The 14,131-nt window shown below is 46.6% G+C and overlaps 2 protein-coding genes across 2 annotated transcripts in view; both read left to right on the forward strand.

The window, feature by feature from the left end:
- LOC134528988 (scavenger receptor class B member 1-like) overlaps nt 1-14,131 on the forward strand; it is a 54,734-nt gene that overhangs the window by 30,905 nt on the left and 9,698 nt on the right. Inside the window, exons 6-9 of the mRNA XM_063362656.1 lie at nt 1,993-2,245; nt 2,740-2,825; nt 3,593-3,740; nt 5,933-6,051. Coding sequence (XP_063218726.1) covers nt 1,993-2,245; nt 2,740-2,825; nt 3,593-3,740; nt 5,933-6,051 — 606 coding nt within the window. The remainder of the gene's footprint in view (nt 1-1,992; nt 2,246-2,739; nt 2,826-3,592; nt 3,741-5,932; nt 6,052-14,131) is intronic.
- LOC134529889 (mucin-1-like) lies at nt 8,460-13,643 on the forward strand. Its single transcript, XM_063364448.1, is given in 3 exon segments — nt 8,460-9,201; nt 10,884-11,012; nt 13,561-13,643. Coding segments are annotated over 3 exon segments (954 nt in total).

Raw genomic sequence — 14,131 nt, forward strand, 5'->3', positions numbered from 1 at the left:
ACCTCTTGAGAGCAAATATATTTATGTTTGCGTGCGACAGAGAGTTAATATTTGAGTTTCATGGAGAGTAACAAAAATGTTTACTGTCAGTGGTTTCGTTCACACGTTTTATAAATTTCAGTTGCGCAATAATCCTCAATCTATCTCACGAGCTTGGTTGATCCAAGCAAATTAATACATAATTGTTTGTGTGTATACAATGATCAAGACCAATGTCAATCAAGATTTAAAAAAAATCATGAATTAAGTTTAAAATTACCGTTTAAAGGTGGGTGTCTAATGGATGATATACAGATAGACTTTTTGAGACATATAATGTAAAATTATTGTTATAAGAGTGGAAGGGCAAGTGATCCTAGAACTTTCTGGGCCATGTAGCTTGTACGGTTGGTCACAAATTAATAGATTAGATTAAAGTCTTAATTCTGGACATTAAATTCATTATCACCATTTAAAATTATAAATTGACTAAAAGCTTAAAAATACATCAAGTGTTATATTGTAATTATTTAGGATGAAAACTTAATGTAAAAACATTAAAGAAATACGTGGATAACTATAATGCACATGTTCAATTTGTGAGTGAGAATTTCAGTAACTTTGTTAACAGCTGTCTTCAGAAAGACATTTTAGGAGCATATAATCTGTTATTATTTTAGCTTCGTGAGTTGTATTTTAAATTAGAAGCGCCACTTTGTTAGTTATGTTTAAGGAAGGACAACATCGTCACTAGACGATTATTTTAGGCAGTTTCCTACGAGGAAATTGACTTCATTGAAGTGCAATACTGAGACATGAATTAGAGACAGTACGATTTTCTCGAGCCAAGTCTAGCAATGCATTTTATTTATTAATTTTAAAAGCATTAATTTAATACATTATTTATTTCAGTCACAATTTCAAACCTTTTTGGCCATTTTCGCGCAGATAAAATATTCTTTACAAGCCTGTGTAAATTTGACACCTAAGACCAAGGAACTGCAATTCTCCCATACATTTTGAGATGACGAGTTATGTAGAGCAGTTTGTAATCTACACCATCACACAATTAAAAAAATGGGTAAATATGTATACCGTACATTCCAAACCAAATGAGGAGTTGAACTATACTTTTTATCTAGGTTCCTGCAGTCAAAGCAGTCTAAAAGGTATGCACCATCGTGGATAGTTTTATATTATCATATTTGATTTACTGGCATTGCCTGGACTTTATGCAGAGTGGGAGGCTTTACTTAGGGGTATGATTGTAGATTTTTGAAATTTAATGTAGGCAGTGTTTTTCTTCTTATTTTTATCCAAGGTCAATTATGCAAAATTTTACAAACCTAGAACAAAACTTTATATTTTATTTGGGTAGAAAGCAAACCACGAAACAAACATTTTTAATTTATGTTTTGAACATCTCACTGTAAAGGGGTCACATTGTTTTTCGTTCACCATCTGGAACATCAACAGGTGAAGACAGAAATTTTGTCATATTTTAGACGTCCAGTGTGCAAAATTTCACCAAGAAATATAAAAAATCTTTAAGGGGTAGGAAATTGGATTGGAGTTGGTGTTTCGTAATCTCATGTGATATTCCTCTGGTATTTTAATTTTAAGTGTGCATAAAATTTCATCAACCTTGGAGTCAAATTGAAGATTTGTATGAAAATGTAAACCACAGACACACTTATTTATATATAGCTATAGCAGGTTAGTAATACATGGATAATATAATCATTATAATCCCATTAGAGCACACATAACTCTTTGACAGCCTTGTTGAGACTAGTGCATTTCATGCTATTATTTATTTCTCACATGAAAGGAAGAAAATATAATGAATAACTTCTCATTATGGTTATGTATGTGATAAAATAAACTGAAGCTAAGTACCTACAGTTACTGAATTTATAGAGAGATATCGCAATATTGTTGTTCCCTCTTAGGACCTTTATGGGATACTTTGCACCACAAGCTGTTAAATAGCGCCGTGTTTGCGTGTTACAGAGGACTGGGTTATCAAAACACCGCATCACTGTCAACACCGGGTCGCTAGATGTGACCAAGTTGGGCGTAGTTAGCCGCCTAGACAATCGCGTCAGCCTGGGAGCATGGGGCAATGCCGAGTGCGACCGCATCGATGGCAGCACTGGCACCCTCTTCCCTGCGGCTGCCGTGTCTCCATCCAGCACGCTCTATGTGTTCAACCCCGACCTGTGTCGGCGCTTCCCTCTCACCTTTCAGCGTCACGTGCAGGTTCGTACCGGTCCTAACCAGTATGTTCCAGCTCGAACCTGTATTTTCCTGCTCTCTTAGCCACCATACATACATCCAGCATGCTCTTTCTGTTAGACCCCGACCTGTGTCGGCGCTTCCCTCTCACCTTTCAGCGTCACGTGCAGGTTCGTACCGGTCCTAACCAGTATGTTCCAGCTCGAACCTGTATTTTCCTGCTCTCTTAGCCACCATACATACATCCAGCATGCTCTTTCTGTTAGACCCCGACCTGTGTCGGCGCTTCCCTCTCACCTTTCAGCGTCACGTGCAGGTTCGTACCGGTCCTAACCAGTATGTTCCAGCTCGAACCTGTATTTTCCTGCTCTCTTAGCCACCATACATACATCCAGCATGCTCTTTCTGTTAGACCCCGACCTGTGTCGGCGCTTCCCTCTCACCTTTCAGCGTCACGTGCAGGTTCGTACCGGTCCTAACCAGTATGTTCCAGCTCGAACCTGTATTTTCCTGCTCTCTTAGCCACCATACATACATCCAGCATGCTCTTTCTGTTAGACCCCGACCTGTGTCGGCGCTTCCCTCTCACCTTTCAGCGTCACGTGCAGGTTCGTACCGGTCATAACCAGTATGTACCAGTTCGAACCTGTATTTTCCTGCTCTCTTAGCCACCATACATACATCCAGCATGCTCTTTCTGTTAGACCCCGACCTGTGTCGGCGCTTCTCGTTCACATTCCAGAGTCACGCGCAGGTTCGTACCGGTCATTCAAGGTTTATTGTCTTACTGAAATATTGTAAGGTTTATGCATTATAACATACACATTTGACCATGAAAAGGTTTGTACAGTTTAGTGCAGGCGTGCGGTGTTTGTGTTGGCAGACGAGGAGCGGAGTGCAGGCGTGCGGTGTTTGTGTTGGCAGACGAGGAGTGTAGTGCAGGCGTGCGGTGTTTGTGTTGGCAGACGAGGAGCGGAGTGCAGGCGTGCGGTGTTTGTGTTGGCAGACGAGGAGCGGAGTGCAGGCGTGCGGTGTTTGTGTTGGCAGACGAGGAGCGGAGTGCAGGCGTGCGGTGTTTGTGTTGGCAGACGAGGAGCGGAGTGCAGGCGTCCGGTGTTTGTGTTGGCAGACGAGGAGCGGAGTGCAGGCGTGCGGTGTTTGTGTTGGCAGACGAGGAGTGTAGTGCAGGCGTGCGGTGTTTGTGTTGGCAGACGAGGAGTGTAGTGCAGGCGTGCGGTGTTTGTGTTGGCATACGAGGAGCGGAGTGCAGGCGTGCGGTGTTTGTGTTGGCAGACGAGGAGTGTAATGCAGGCATGCGGTGTTTGTGTTGGCAGACGAGGAGTGTAGTGCAGGCGTGCGGTGTTTGTGTTGGCAGACGAGGAGCGGAGTGCAGGCGCTTCGCTTCGAGGTTCCGCGGGACGTGTTCGAGACGCCGGGCAGGAACCCCAGCAACGAGTGCTTCTGCCGCGACGAGCCGGCCGCCTGCCGCGCGGGGGTCTTCGACATCTCCCCCTGCACCCTGGGTAACCACCTGCGCCCTTTTCAGCGCCGTTCGAGTTGTCGCTCGTGGACAGGGAAACTGCCTGAGCGAGGGGACGCACCACAACGCCGAACGTACAATAACGCCGAATGCCATATTGACTACAACTCCGACAGCTAGAAAACTGCTTTGTACCACAACGCCGAAATACATGTCATTGCAGGACTGCCACAAAGGTTAGGTTAGGTAAGGTAAGGTTAGGTTAGGTTAGGCTAGGTTAGGCTAGCTTAGGTTAGGTTGTGGTATTTCGGCGTTAAGATACATTTAAGAAACACACACAAATGCATTCAGTTGTTTTTCATTTTGTTCCTGTGTCCACCTCCCTTCCCCGCAGCAACATTTTTCGGCGTTACTGTATTTCGGCGTTGTGGTACACAGCAGTTTTCTAGCTGTCGGCGTTACGGTCAATTTGGCATTCGGCGTTATGGTATTCGGCGTTATGGTATTCGGCGTTATGGTATTCGGCGTTATTTTACGTTCGGCGTTGTGGTATTTCGGCGTTGTGGTAACGACCCCTGAGCGAAACAGCTGAAACCTCACGTAACTGCGCACGCAAGTCCGTACGTCGCGCAGACAAGTCGGATAGTGCGGACACTTGCTTGCACACAGCAGTTTTAGTCTGAGGGTGACCTACATAGTGTTGATGGTGAACTTGACTGACATTTGTTAGTGCTCTAAGGAGGTTTTGATGGAGTTTATTGAACTACATAATACTTATTCTGGCTTGTGGCGTAGTAAAGAGTACATATTGTGATGATAATAATAAAGGGCAGGCGAACGAAGTACAGGCAGAGAAAGACAAGGAGGTAAATAGTGGGGCAAATACCTTCAAGTAATTTTTGCGCAGAATCCTGTAGAAAGGTGCATATGCTTTAAGTATTATTTTACTAAGAGTTTGTTTTTAGACACAATCGGCATAAATTCCAAGTCCTTGAAGGCTCCTACCAGTTGGAAGAAACCTTAACGCTATAGTTAGCCTCTCATGGGCAGAAAATGACTTTCTCATTCCGATATTTTGCCGTTGGAAGTGTGAATTCACTAATTGTTTTAATTGAGTGTATATACTGACGCCCATATGTAATTGCTTTAATATTCAGACTCAACTTGCAATTTACCTTACATGGAAAAATTTGTTTCTCGGCAGTAGCCAGTGCCTGCAACACCTTGAACAGCGTTTACTGATATAGTTTTACCGTTGAGATTTACCTGGCAGATTGCACAAACTGACCAAAGTAACAATTCTTGCATGCCTGTCAGTACCAATTCGATTAACTGTGTGTGTGGAAGCTCTGCACAGTTTTAACTGCGCAGTTTATGCGTTGCTCAACCACACACACACACCCACACATACACACACACACACACTGAGAGAAAGAGAGAGAGAGAAAGAAGACATTTTTCTAAAAAAATATATACAGCGCGGGTTTTTTGGTTTTCATTTCATTTCCAAGTATGTAAGAATCCAAACAATTTTTGTATTTATTAGAAACTTGATTAAAATTAAAATTAATTAATATACATGAATAAAAAAAATTACTCACTTCAAATAACTGCTAAGAATATCAATAATTATTGATCAATAAATAATTATGAATTAAAAATAAATATTACTCACTTTTGAAATACACCACGAAGGAAAAAAAAAACTGTAGGTGTTACTGTTTCTTCAAACAATTCTGTGAATTTGAAACACACAAAATTTCTGAACGAAATATGATATTCATAACACGTAGCACTATCTATGCGGGAAATACAGGGACTGTCTCAACAGCGCTCTCTACGCTGCTGGTTGAACAAGGAGGAAAGCGAGCGCGCTGGTAGCAAATACAAAATTCATTCAAGGCATTCATAGTTAACTGTATATGATACCTAAATCTATTTTCTGAAACACGCGCACGCACACACTCTCTGACTTATTCTTTCGTTCATCCATCTCTATCGGTCTTTCATTTTTTTTTTTGGATGAGGGAAGAATCATCGCACAAAGAGGAGAACGAAAACAAGCCCAGCAATGTATATTGCATAGTGCTCTCTTCGTATCTCTTTGGCCGAGTACCTATTTCGTGTCGTTTTCGCGTCAGAAACGTTTCATTGAAAGGTGACTGCCGCCGCGCGCAGAGACCAGCAGACGGGGGACAGGCGTCGCCGCGAGCCGAGGACTGGTGCTTGTTGCAGGGGCGCCCATAGTGCTGTCGTTCCCGCACTTCTCGCTGGGCGACCCGGCGCTGCGCGAGGTGGTGGACGGCTTGCAGCCCGACTCGAGCAAGCACCACACCTTCGTGGACGTGCACGAGGTGAGTCCCGCCATGCTCCCTGCAGCCTCACCCATGAGTAGCCCCGCCATGCTCCCTGCAGCCTCGCCCATGAGTAGTCCCGCCATGCTCCCTGCAGCCTCACCCATGAGTAGCCCCGCCATGCTCCCTGCAGCCTCGCCCATGAGTAGTCCCGCCATGCTCCCTGCAGCCTCACCCATGAGTAGTCCCGCCATGCTCCCTGCAGCCTCACCCATGAGTAGCCCCGCCATGCTCACTGAAGCCTCGCCCATGAGTAGCCCCGCCATGCTCCCTGCAGCCTCGCCCATGAGTAGCCCCGCCATGCTCCCTGCAGCCTCGCCCATGAGTAGCCCCGCCATGCTCCCTGCAGCCTCGCCCATGAGTAGCCCCGCCATGCTCCCTGCAGCCTCGCCCATGAGTAGCCCCGCCATGCTCCCTGCAGCCTCACCCATGAGTAGCCCCGCCATGCTCCCTGCAGCCTCACCCATGAGTAGCCCCGCCATGCTCACTGCAGCCTCACCCATGAGTAGCCCCGCCATGCTCCCTGCAGCCTCACCCATGAGTAGCCCCGCCATGCTCCCTGCAGCCTCACCCATGAGTAGCCCCGCCATGCTCCCTGCAGCGTCACCCATGAGTAGCCCCGCCATGCTCCCTGCAGCCTCACCCATGAGTAGCCCCGCCATGCTCCCTGCAGCCTCACCCATGAGTAGCCCCGCCATGCTCACTGCAGCCTCACCCATGAGTAGCCCCGCCATGCTCCCTGCAGCCTCACCCATGAGTAGCCCCGCCATGCTCCCTGCAGCCTCACCCATGAGTAGCCCCGCCATGCTCACTGCAGCCTCACCCATGAGTAGCCCCGCCATGCTCACTGCAGCCTCACCCATGAGTAGCCCCGCCATGCTCCCTGCAGCCTCACCCATGAGTAGCCCCGCCATGCTCCCTGCAGCCTCACCCATGAGTAGCCCCGCCATGCTCACTGCAGCCTCACCCATGAGTAGCCCCGCCATGCTCCCTGCAGCCTCGCCCATGAGTAGCCCCGCCATGCTCACTGCAGCCTCACCCATGAGTAGCCCCGCCATGCTCCCTGCAGCCTCGCCCATGAGTAGTCCCGCCATGCTCCCTGCAGCCTCGCCCATGAGTAGCCCCGCCATGCTCCCTGCAGCCTCGCCCATGAGTAGCCCCGCCATGCTCCCTGCAGCCTCACCCATGAGTAGCCCCGCCATGCTCCCTGCAGCCTCACCCATGAGTAGCCCCGCCATGCTCCCTGCAGCCTCGCCCATGAGTAGCCCCGCCATGCTCCCTGCAGCCTCACCCATGAGTAGCCCCGCCATGCTCCCTGCAGCCTCGCCCATGAGTAGCCCCGCCATGCTCCCTGCAGCCTCGCCCATGAGTAGCCCCGCCATGCTCCCTGCAGCCTCGCCCATGAGTAGCCCCGCCATGCTCCCTGCAGCCTCGCCCATGAGTAGCCCCGCCATGCTCCCTGCAGCCTCACCCATGAGTAGCCCGCCATGCTCCCTGCAGCCTCGCCCATGAGTAGCCCCGCCATGCTCCCTGCAGCCTCGCCCATGAGTAGCCCCGCCATGCTCCCTGCAGCCTCACCCATGAGTAGCCCCGCCATGCTCCCTGCAGCCTCACCCATGAGAAGCCCCGCCATGCTCCCTGCAGCCTCGCCCATGAGTAGCCCCGCCATGCTCCCTGCAGCCTCACCCATGAGTAGCCCCGCCATGCTCCCTGAAGCCTCGCCCAAGAGTAGCCCCGCCATGCTCCCTGCAGCCTCACCCATGAGTAGCCCCGCCATGCTCCCTGCAGCCTCACCCATGAGTAGCCCCGCCATGCTCACTGAAGCCTCGGCCATGAGTAGCCCCGCCATGCTCCCTGCAGCCTCGCCCATGAGTAGCCCCGCCATGCTCCCTGCAGCCTCGCCCATGAGTAGTCTCGCCATGCTCCCTGCAGCCTCGCCCATGAGTAGCCCCGCCATGCTCCCTGCAGCCTCGCCCATGAGTAGCCCCGCCATGCTCCCTGCAGCCTCACCCATGAGTAGCCCCGCCATGCTCCCTGCAGCCTCGCCCATGAGTAGCCCCGCCATGCTCCCTGCAGCCTCGCCCATGAGTAGCCCCGCCATGCTCCCTGCAGCCTCACCCATGAGTAGCCCCGCCATGCTCCCTGCAGCCTCACCCATGAGTAGCCCCGCCATGCTCCCTGCAGCCTCGCCCATGAGTAGCCCCGCCATGCTCCCTGCAGCCTCACCCATGAGTAGCCCCGCCATGCTCCCTGCAGCCTCACCCATGAGTAGCCCCGCCATGCTCCCTGCAGCCTCGCCCATGAGTAGCCCCGCCATGCTCCCTGCAGCCTCACCCATGAGTAGCCCCGCCATGCTCACTGCAGCCTCACCCATGAGTAGCCCCGCCATGCTCCCTGCAGCCTCACCCATGAGTAGCCCCGCCATGCTCCCTGCAGCCTCACCCATGAGTAGCCCCGCCATGCTCACTGCAGCCTCACCCATGAGTAGCCCCGCCATGCTCACTGCAGCCTCACCCATGAGTAGCCCCGCCATGCTCCCTGCAGCCTCACCCATGAGTAGCCCCGCCATGCTCCCTGCAGCCTCACCCATGAGTAGCCCCGCCATGCTCACTGCAGCCTCACCCATGAGTAGCCCCGCCATGCTCCCTGCAGCCTCACCCATGAGTAGCCCCGCCATGCTCACTGCAGCCTCACCCATGAGTAGCCCCGCCATGCTCACTGCAGCCTCACCCATGAGTAGCCCCGCCATGCTCCCTGCAGCCTCACCCATGAGTAGCCCCGCCATGCTCCCTGCAGCCTCACCCATGAGTAGCCCCGCCATGCTCACTGCAGCCTCACCCATGAGTAGCCCCGCCATGCTCCCTGCAGCCTCACCCATGAGTAGCCCCGCCATGCTCACTGCAGCCTCACCCATGAGTAGCCCCGCCATGCTCACTGCAGCCTCACCCATGAGTAGCCCCGCCATGCTCACTGCAGCCTCACCCATGAGTAGCCCCGCCATGCTCACTGCAGCCTCACCCATGAGTAGCCCCGCCATGCTCCCTGCAGCCTCACCCATGAGTAGCCCCGCCATGCTCCCTGCAGCCTCACCCATGAGTAGCCCCGCCATGCTCCCTGCAGCCTCACCCATGAGTAGCTCCCAGCTTAAGGGTACCTGCGGGCTTCACAGGTGATAGGCAGACCATGCTTATCAAATAGTTTTTTGACGTGACAACGTCTAATAAATCGATGAACGCCGGCTGCACGCACGATAAAAGTGTCCCGTTACGCACATTGTCCCGTTACGCTTTGTCCCGTCGCGCCGTATCTATCTCTCTTCCACCTCGATTGGAACAACCATCGATTTGACTTTTTTCGAGGCACATTAAACTTAAAACACTCCCATTCGTTTCCTACTTTTCCTATCATCGTCCTATCCTTAACAGAACAACACAGATTGGAAGAAGTTAAATAGCAAACATGTATAAAAGTTATAGTTAATATAATCTGTTCGTTAAAGTAATAAACATATTTGAATTAATGAGTGCAAATTAAAGTAAATTTATCAATTAAATTGTAGATTTCATTTCACTCCTTCTCTGTATCCATACAAAATTGTGATAATTGAATAAAAATGATTCAATTTTATTCATAAAAGTATGCAATAATTTCATCAATGTTTTGTTATGACGTTGTCACGTTAAACTATCGTCCGTAAACCGACTTTACAGACTACCAATTTTTTTTACTTAAAGAAATGTATAGTCTTTTATTGATATATATTTTTTTTAATAAGAGACCATAGTGTTACGTATTCCATCAGATCTTAATAAGCATAGTTGTATGAAGGAAGCTTTCTAGTTCCATCCTGAGAAAACACACATGTTACCGGCCAGTAACATTTCTGATTCATCATACACGGAAATTCTCTTTATTCGTTTTATGCGTTTTATCACTTAGTCAATAAAGTTCACAGGGTATACACGTGGAATTTTCATGCCTTAAACGCCGCTATGCTTCGGCGGTCGTAATGCTCCGAACTGTCTTCCAGCTGTTGCGGCGAACCAAGTTAAAATAAACAGAACAAACTAACAAGCATGCCTCGCGCACTACGGCTAGAAGCTAAGCCGACCGTGTTTCTAAGCAATGTTGAACAAAATTCTTTCAACATGGAGATAACTCACCACTCCACTGAGTATAATATTTATTTTGGTGATATTTATTTTTTTGTGTCCGTTATGGTGGTATTAAGTAGATACACACTTTCACACTAGTGTTTATCACACAAACAACGCTATAGTTGTTTGCCTCTCAAGCTATTCGCTAAGAGGACGTGCTGGTTAGACAGCCGGGAAAAAATCAGAAAGATAAAATTCATTCGTTTACGACTTGTGAAAGTTATATCTCAATACAATGCCACTATAGACGTGTGATAAGACTCTGCCAAGAATAAATACATAAATTAATTCGCAGCAGTTTTAGTAAGCCAATAATAACAAATATTCAAAAATTGCTGGTTGAAAAATCGCTGAGAAAACAAAATTTAGGCAATAATCCCCAAGCCGTTAACGCACGTTAACAGAATACATAGAAAGTTATTATAATCCCGGCAAGTCCTACGATTTAAATTCATTAGTTAACGAAATTTAACAGGTAAATAGATATAGATAAAGTAATAGATTCAAAGACCTCTATGTATACATAGATAGGTTTAGATAGAGAGCTACGAATACAGCAGTATATAAATAGAAAGACATATATATATATATACATACATACAGAGAGATAGATAGAGAGAGAGAGATAAAGTAGAGAGAGCAGGTGGATGTGTTGCGGAAACAATCTGCTCCTAGGAAGTACGCCGACCCGCATTACAGCGCTGCGCGCCACGTTGCAGTGGCTACCGTCTCAGGCGGATGTCACGTGACGACGCACAGGCGCCGCGCCGGCCCAACTAGGCTCAAGGCCTGAACGAACCCTTGGTCGGGTCAAGTTCATGCCTTCGTTGAAGCCTTTCGAAACACTAAGTGGCTACCCTAGAATATTGTTTTCGTGGCATTTAGAGTGTTTCATATGTTTCAAGATCACTGGTTTGAGCACAAAACGAACAAAATAATGCCTTAGCTGCAGGGAGTCTGGAGAGAAACTTGCAAACAGTATTTAGTCAACTGAAAATAGTTAGGTTCTGTAATCACACATGTTTTTACATTGTTTTGTTTAGAGAAATATCGCTTAATCTGATATGGTATAATTTTCAAATATTTATTTCCCAGTTAACTGAAAATCGTACACTGATTAGAAAGTTTTCGTTCTAAAATTTATTTATAATCGTTGTATCTAAACAATTTATTGGTTGTTTAAAGAATATGCCCTACTAGGCTTGTTTCTTTGTTGGGAAAAAATTCCGTCATTATATCTGTAATAGATTCAAATGAGTGTATGAAATTACCATATTGTTTTTTCTCACGCTATATGTGATTCTTTAACACTGTTAACAATCCATGCTATTGTTTACTTTTTGATGCAGTTACATGTTAATGTGTACAGTATGTGGCCAAATCATTCTGGGACCATGTTTTTAGAGTCATGATAACTGTAATGACTTCTGGATTAGTTAAATTACACATTAAAAATTGTATTCAACAAAAAATGTTGAAATTAATTTTGTATAGGTTTTTTGCATGAAAATTAGTTTTCAATAAAATGGTGTGATATAAATTTAAGATTATCTTAATATAAAATTAAAACATGCAAAAAATTTCAAAAAATGTGTTAAATATATTTATGATGAAATCAAAAAATTGCGACTTGTTTAAAAAAAGTTATTTTTTCTATAAACTCACGTCATTAATTGACAATTTAAAAATGATAACCGATTTCTATTCTTAAGGGTGTTGTATTAAGGGCACAAGCCTTATGACAAACCAGATCACTTGTGCTCTTTTCAGCACCCAGTAAAGAATTAAATATGTCACGTGACCATAACCAATCTAAGAAATGTTTAAAAAAGCAAAATTTCATGACATAAAAAAAACAGCAGTTTGGTTTATTTTACTTTGTCCACTAAATCTTGGACTAGTTTCGTTTTGAAACTGTGACGTGTAATGTAGCCAAAGAAATAAGGGGTGAAAAGTTAGAATAAAGAGTCACAAAACCTAGTCCTGAACTCGGTGGGAAAGGTTTCCGAGCGTGATTTCCTCAGTCAGTTCGGGAATATAAAACTAAACGGGGTGTTTGTTTCTGACCAACCAGAGGCAGGCTTTCGGACTAGAGCACTGACAGGCTGGAATAATGTGGCTAAACAAAATCACGAAGTCAGTACTTTGAGATGTGTGGATAAATGTTTCTGTGGATTTTGATACAAATTTTGACAATATTACTCCGAACGTGACTACATTTTGCATACTTGACCTTCAAAACCAGAGAGAGGCCAGTGTTGATATATTTTGATAAAACTACCGGGATCAACAATATTTTTACATCTTTATGGCATTTGACATTCATGATACAAGTTAAAACACTATACACTTAATATTTTGAAGAAAAAATGTGTGCGTTGAGTCCACACGCGACGGAAGTGCAACTTCTTGCTTATTAAATTATTAAGTACAGGAAACACCATTCTCTTTGGCTGAGGTCGCAGATAAAAAAAATATTTATGCAAGTATGCGAGCGCTAAATTATGGTATTGCGTGATTATGAAAGTGTGAAAGTATGCCAAGTGTGCAAGCATGCAAGTATACAAGCATGTAAGTGTGTAAGTATGTAAGTGTGCAAGTATGTAAGTGTGCAAGTATGTAAGTGTGCAAGTATGTAAGTGTGCAAGTATGTAAGTGTGCAAGCATGTAAGTGTGCAAGTATGTAAGTGTGCAAGTATGTAAGTGTGCAAGTATATAAGTGTGCAAGTATCTAAGTGTGCAAGTATGCAAGTGTGCAAGTATGCAAGTGTGCAAGTGTGCAAGTATGCGAGAGTACAAGTATGCTGCGTCATTTCTACCTCTCCCCTGCCGTCTCCTGTTCTACCGGAACTATTTCCCTCATTCATTCGGAATTATCGTAACGCTCGAAAATTGTTAACCCCTACCCCCCTCAGCAAAGAAGTTTCACTTCAAAAACCTCGAGGCTGGGGGCAGCCCGGGCCACGCCGACTCCCGGCTAGTCTGCAGATAGAGGCGTGTTGGACACCACTTATGGCGCCGCCAGATAAGAGGCGCGCGCACGTCTATTAGGCACCGCCGCTGACATTCTGCGACCTCTTGACCCCGGGAGCACACTCGCCGATAACCCCGAGTCTCGCCTGATCTTGTGGACAACAAGGAAGAACAAAAAAAAAAAAAGAATTCACGTGAGATTATATTTAACATGAATAAACCCAGCCTCACTTGAAGGTCTCTCTATCCCCCCCCCTTTCCCAATAAAAGATCACGCACTAATCAGCGAAGAGGTTTCTGAACTCGCCCGACCGGACTTGAACCAGAATGCCGGGAAAATGGAAATTGCGCAAAGGCTCGTGTTTTCCGCTTGCGGCAGGGTCGGAGTGGATGAGAGGCACTTCATTGTTGGCCCAGGCCGGCCGTTCACCAACCAAGCCTGAACAGTTTATCGGCCGGTAAACCGGTGGTGACTAAGGAGAGGGTTTACGAACACCAGATGTCCTTCCCAGTTCACTTACTTCAACAACAGCCGCATATATTTCGCGCGATAAGGTTGTACGGACAAAATATGCAAGTTCGTTGAGATATGGACACACACTCAATTTTCCTATTGCTAGGGGAATACATCATAGTCACTAAACCAGAGGCAGAAAATCACGGTAGACCACTTCACAAGATGCGTACAAAGGTAGATCGGCTTGAAAACTAAACAAAATAAACAAGAAGTCTAGAAATCTGGCTGAATTATCCGTATATTTGAAAATGAGTTAAATTTGGGGAACAAGGCAATGAAAGATTTTGGTTATTTTGCTCGAATACAAAAATTCCACGAATGAGAATATATCACAAAGTTAACTACAAGATAGTTGATAACAAAAGCTAAGGGCCTGCCTGCGTGTACCTCACACCACATGTGTGACTATGACACACCACGTGTGTGACTATGA

Source organism: Bacillus rossius, chromosome 2 (assembly GCF_032445375.1).
Source record: "Bacillus rossius redtenbacheri isolate Brsri chromosome 2, Brsri_v3, whole genome shotgun sequence".
NCBI lineage: Eukaryota > Metazoa > Arthropoda > Insecta > Phasmatodea > Bacillidae > Bacillus > Bacillus rossius.